Source organism: Lithobates pipiens, unplaced genomic scaffold (genome assembly GCF_037356315.1).
Source record: "Lithobates pipiens isolate NorthernLeopardFrog02 unplaced genomic scaffold, aLitPip1_a1.2 Scaffold_16, whole genome shotgun sequence".
NCBI classification, from domain to species: domain Eukaryota; kingdom Metazoa; phylum Chordata; class Amphibia; order Anura; family Ranidae; genus Lithobates; species Lithobates pipiens.
The window spans coordinates 16,609,251-16,615,551 of NW_027507748.1; the positions used below are offsets into that span (position 1 = coordinate 16,609,251).

General features: G+C 46.5%; 1 protein-coding gene across 1 annotated transcript in view; it reads left to right on the plus strand.

Annotated features, from left to right (window-relative positions):
- The window catches only part of KPNA1 (karyopherin subunit alpha 1), a 107,337-nt gene extending 102,017 nt beyond the window's left edge, over window positions 1-5,320 (plus strand). The window contains exons 12-14 of the mRNA XM_077479377.1: window positions 266-285; window positions 4,430-4,689; window positions 4,789-5,320. Of these exons, the coding sequence (XP_077335503.1) occupies window positions 266-285; window positions 4,430-4,689; window positions 4,789-4,976 (468 nt within the window). The 3' untranslated portion in view covers window positions 4,977-5,320. The remainder of the gene's footprint in view (window positions 1-265; window positions 286-4,429; window positions 4,690-4,788) is intronic.
- The last annotated feature ends 981 nt before the right edge of the window (window positions 5,321-6,301 follow it).

Sequence of the window (6,301 nt, forward strand, 5' to 3'; positions counted from 1 at the left end):
CAACTTCCAAAATGGATTAAATTATAATTTTCCTCAAAATTCTACAAACAATACCCCATAATGACAACGTGAAAGAAGTTTGTTTGAAATATTTGCAAATTTATTAAAAATGAAAAAAAAAATCCCATGTACATAAATATTCACAGCCTTTGCTCAATACTTTGAAGCTCCTTTGGCACCAATTACAGCCTCAAGTCTTTTTGAGTATGATGCTACAAGCCTGGCACTCCTATTTTTGGGCAGTTTCTCCCTTTCTTTTTTGCAGGACCTCTCAAGCTCCATCTGGTTGGATGCACAGCCAATTTCAGATCTCTCCAGAGATGTTCAATGGGGTTCAAGTCTGGGCTCTGGCTGGGCCACTCAAGGACATTCACAGAGTTGCCCCGTAGCCACTCCTTTGTTATCTTGTCTGTGTGCTTAGGATCCTTGTCCTTTTGGAAGATGAATCTTCATCCAAGTCTGAGGTGCAGAGCACTCTAGAGCAGGTTTTCATCAAGGATGTCTCTGTACATTGCTGCATTCGTCTTTCCCTCAATCCTGACAAGTTTCCAAGTTCCTGCCACTGAAAAACATCCCCACAGCATGATGCTGTCACCACCATGCTTCACTGTTAGGATGGTATTGGCCAGGTGATGAGCGGTGCCTGGTTTCCTCCAGACATTACGCTTGCCATTCAGGTGAGAGAGACCTTCAGGTGCCTTTTTGACAAACTCTGGTGGGCTGTCATGTGCCTTTTACTGAGGAGTGGCTTCCATCTGGTCACTCTACCACACAGGCCTGATTGGTGGTGTGCTGCATTGATGGTTGTTCTTCTGGAAGGTTCTCCTCTACCCAAAGAGAAACACTGGAGCTCTGTCAGAGTGACTATCAGGTCCTTGGTCACATCCCTGACTAAGACCCTTCTCCCCCGATCTCTCAGTTTGACTGGGTGGCCTGCTTTGGGAAGAGTCCTAGTGGTTCCAAACATCTTCCATTTATGCTCATTGGGACCTGCTGCAGAAATGTTTCTGTACCCTTCCCCCCCCCCAGATCTGTGCCTCCATACAATCCTGTCTCCGAGGTCTACAGACAATTCCTTGGACTTTATGGCTTGGTTTGTGTTCTGACATGCACTGTTAACTGTGGGGCCTTAACCGAACCTTTGTGTGCCTTTCCAATACGTGTCCAATCAACTGAATTTACCACAGGTGGACTCCAAGTTGTAGAAACATCTCAAGGATGATCAGTGGAAACAGGATGGACCTGAGCTCAATTTTGAGTATCATGGCAAAGGGTGTGATACTTTTATGTACATGGGATTTTTTTTTTTTTTTTTTTTATAAATTTGCACATTTTTAAAAAAAACTTTTTTTTTTCACGTTGTCATTATGGGGTACTGTGTGTAGAATTTGGAGGAAAAAATGCCCCCCTCTGAAAAATTTAGATACTACCAATTGGCACACTTCCTAAACTTGATTTGGAAAAGTAGCGCAAAACTGCTTTCTGTGACCCCATACGAACATTGGTGCTCCTCAGCCTTGGATACCAGAGGAGGTATCTCCCTAATATATTCAGCCCTAGCCAGGCCTATGGAGAAAGTGACCAATATGTTAAGCTGGGAACGTGACCTTGAGTGTAACTAGGACCTTGACACGTGGCAATCTAACTTTACATGTTTATTTAAAGTGGTTGTATAGTGTCTTTTTTTACTTACAGATAAACCTATAATAAGGCTTGACTGTAGGTAAAAAAAATATCTCCTAAGCCTGTATGGTTTAGGAGATATTCCCCTGGCATTGAGCCGCTGATTGCAGCAGCGCATGCGCACAAGGGCTTCTCGTCTGGAAGCCCGGCAGACGCCGGACCCTGCCCGGAAAGAAATCTCCCGCGTGCATGTGACGATATCGCCGCTCCGCCCACTCGCAGCGCCGGAGCCGCGATATCCGGAAGACACGCCGAGGGAACATGTCAGCTCCCTCGGCATGTATTGGGCGAGATGTCGTGGGCCTCGTTCTAAGGTAAGTAGTTCATAGTGAGCTACAATGCGGTGCATACTAGCTCATTATGCCTTTTCCCTTGCAGGTATGAAAAAGAAAAAAAAAATTCAGCGGGTTTACTACCGCTTTAAGGGGATCCTGAATAAGTCCCTAATAGGAGCCAGTCTCAAGGTCATGTCCCGCTGGTACCTAGTTCCTACCCGTCTGGCCAAATATTACCCCCAATCTTCCCCCCTCTGCTATAGAGGATGCGTCCACCTGGGCACACTCCCCCACATGTTGTGGGAGTGTCCCAGAATCAGAGGCTACTGGAACAGGATTTTTAACCTTTTTAATCCACAAAACCACAGGAATTGCGGCTAAGCAAGACCCTACAATTGCACTCCTCAACCTTCAGATCCCAAAAAAAAACAAAACAACCCAGGCCCTAATTTGCTTTATTCTTTTAGGGGCCAAAATGACTATTGCTGGGGTATGGAAATCCCCTACAGTTTCCTATCGCTTGACCAAACAAAAAAACTCCTGGATAATGTCCCAGGAAAAAAAATTCCAACCCCACACTTGACACGGTTGATAAATTCAAAATCACCTGGGAACCTTGGGCCACACATATCGGGGGTTCCTCTTTGACCTTGGAATGAGGGCCCCAGGGCACTCGTCTTACTGATGCCACAGCCAAGAACTCCTTCTCTCCAGCCTTCCGTGAAATCTATTCTTTCCTATCATTATATTATTTGCCAGCCCACCCCCCCCCCCCCCCCCTGTTTTCAAACCTATTTTTCCTCTTCCTTCCCATTTTCAACCTCTCGCTGTACTCGGTGCAGGCATGAACCCATGCAGGCCAACATTCTGTACTGTCTTGGCTAGGGTTCACCTTGATATTACTACAAGTTAGCCCAGGTAAGTTAAAGTGGGAAGGAGTTCACTTTTCTCACCTGGGCTCACAGTTCAAATGGTTTAGAAGCTCTTGGTACTATAGGTCCAGAGCTTCGAATTATAAGTTCTTTACTCCTTGCTATTTTGATGCACTAAATGATTCAGAAACCTCATGCAGACTAACCCATTCTACCTCTCGCACAGTCTGATCCCATACGGGGTGCGGGAGGCGAAAGGGGTGGAGGCCGTTAGACAAATCTTTAAGGATGTGTGTAATGTAATGTTGCCTTGTATTGGTCATTCTCTTTTTGTATACAAACTAGTTTTGGACTTTGTTTTTGTCAGTCTTGTTTGTTTTTATTGAAAATATAAAAAAAAAAATTTAAAAATTTAAAAATTAAATTAAATAAAAATAATTTGGAGGAAAATAATTAATTTGCTGTATTTATCGGCGTATAACACGCACCCCAAGTTTAGGAGGGAATTTTAAGGGAAAAAACTTTTAGGAGGGAAGTTTAAAGCGGGAGTCCGCCGGGACTCCGCGTTTTTTTTTTTTTTAAAAGCCAGCAGCTACAAATACTGCAGCTGCTGACTTTTAAAATAGTGACACTTACCTGTCCAGCGCGCCCGCGATGTCAGCACCCGAAGCCGATATCTAGATCGTCTCTCGGGTGCTGCCGCCGCCATCTTGGGTATGGGAATCAGGAAATGGAGCCTTTCGGTTTAATTTCCCGGTTCCCTACTGCGCATGCGCGAGCCGCGCTGCGCAATAAGGACGGTCCCCGCTGCCTCTGGGATCTGTGTGTTTTCCCAGCAGGCAGCGGGGCACTTGCGGAAAGGGGTGGGCACTTGCGGAAAGGGGCGTAATCTACGCCCCTTTCCGCAGAGAGCTATCCCGGAAGTGGGTGCAGATACCTGTACTGTACAGGTATCTGCACCCCCCTCCCCCCTGAAAGGTGCCAATTGTGGCGCCGGAGGGGGGGAGGATTCCAATGAGCGGAAGGTTCACTTTAGGGTGGACCTCCGCTTTAAGGAAAAAAAAACTTACATTAAAATGCCCCTAAATGCAGCTTTGTCATGCAGCTTTGTCCATCATTGCAGCCTTGTCATGCAGCCTTCGTTGTACCCTTTTCAGTGTAATTTTCAGCCTTGTCAGTTTTATTTGCAGCTTTTATTTTAAAAATGATGCCGCCGAGATGTCCTGTGTATCTCGGCGGCGCTCGGTAGTTCTCGGCCGCCTTCGGCCCTTCTCGACGGCTTTCGCCCGTTCTCGTCAGCTTTCGCCTGCTCTCGGCGAGAAGAGCCGAAGGTGGCCGAAAGCCGCCAAAAAGGGCCCGAAAGCCGCCGAGAAGAGCCAAAGGCGGCTGAAAGCCGCCCAGAGGCTCCAAAATGGTGGAGGATCGGCGTATATAACGCACCTGCGATTTTCCCCTGATATTAAGGGGGAAAAAAGTGCGTGTTATACGCCGATAAATACGGTAATCCATTTTGGAATAAGGCTGTAACAAATGTGGAGAAAGTGCTGTGAATACTTTCCGGAGGCCTTGTATGTTTTCATTATTTTACTGTTACATCAGGTGGTCACAACACACACAGCTGAAGGGTGTATATTTCCCCATCTTCGTGCAGATTTTCAGCTCTTTGTTGTATTTATTCAGGTATCTGGTGGATCTGGGCTGCATCAAACCCCTTTGTGACCTGCTTACCGTCATGGACTCCAAGATCGTCCAGGTGGCCCTCAACGGACTGGAAAATATCTTGAGACTGGGAGAACAGGAGGCCAAGCGCAATGGAACGGGCATAAACCCTTACTGCGCTTTCATCGAGGAGGCTTACGGTAAGTGCACAGACAGAGGTTATACCTGGAGTTGGCCGAGTACATTCACAGAACGATGATGACCCCCCCCCCCCTGTGCTTTCCTCCCCCCAACTCCAGGTCTAGACAAGATCGAGTTCTTGCAGAGTCACGAAAACCAGGAGATCTACCAGAAGGCGTTCGACCTGATTGAGCATTACTTTGGCACTGAGGACGAGGACACCAGTATCGCCCCACAAGTAGACCTCAGCCAGCAGCAGTACATATTCCAGCAGCGAGAGGCACCCATGGAGGGATTCCAGCTCTAAGTACAAGCAGAGGGGGCTCAGCATGTCACAGAGTAATCTCCACGTTCTCCTTTCAGATCCTTGCTCCATTGTTTGCCGCGTGCGCAGTACTCCTTTCTGTTCACCCCCCCTCAACCGTACTCCCCCTCTTTTATTTCCACCTCCCTCATTGCTACCTTTTTACTTTTCTGCTCCATAGAAGCAGCTTATAGTCTCCTGCCTTTAGACTTCCATCTTTTGTTTATTTCCCTCCTCCTCTTCTTCCTCCCTCCCTCCCAACTTCCCTCTCTTTTCCCCTTTTTTCGACATACAGGCGCTGTCCATGGAGCCCGGGGAGCACGTCTCCCAGGGGGGGGGGGGGGGGGGGGAGCCAACAAAATAAGAAGGCTCCACCCCCTCCCCCTGAGCCTCTGCAAACGCCGCTCTCATGGTGTCAACCCATCCGATGTGCTTTAAACATATCTCCATTTCAACCTCCGACTCGAATACGTACGCTACAAAGGACGTAAAATAAAATAAAAAAAATCGACTCCAGTGACGAAGATATACAAAAGACCAGACCAACTGAACAAACCTGACTGCATCGACCGGCAACATCCAGGACCCGAGGAGACTTTTTTTTTTTTTTTTTAACCGTCAGGACAAAACGTACAAAGACATTCAAGACGCGCTGGTGCGGAAAAAAAAAAAAAAAAGGAAGAAAGAATCACCGTCATGGCAACTGCTGCCCCGGCTTCATGTCGTGAAAAAATTCGGAAGGGAGAGCCTTAGACACTTTCCTTTTTATGAGATGTGCAAGCCTGAGCGAAAAAAATAAATAAACCTCAGCAACGATCTGAATAAATAATAATAAAAAAAATAATTACAGTGCAAAAAAAAAAAAAAAAAAATTCGCCTTTAGCAGGATCGAAGAAAACGTTTCCATAAAACCGTATCTCTGACCACCTCAATCCGTGGAAGGGGTGGTTCAGCTGTTTCAATGATCTCTACAGGCTGCCTTGAGTTTTTTTCGTTTTTTTGTTACTTGCTCACGTTATTTTGTGTCTCTCAAAACCCCTCCCCCCCAACACCACGAGACTGTGGACTGCCGCTGTCCTCCCCAGAGACACACGACAGACTTTGAATTCTTTTGTGAAGACTTTTCTAGCGACTCTTTAAATTACAAAACTGAAAAAGAAAAAAAAAAGAGAACACCTCCCCGTCCCTACAAACTGACATCCAAGAAATGTGATTAGACTGATCGTACTTCTGCATGCCGATTTTTTTTTTTTTTTTTTTTTTCAGGCCTTCGACTCCTGAATTTTTGGGCTTCGCAGGCAAAGTCTTCTTTTACCCCCCCCCTCCCC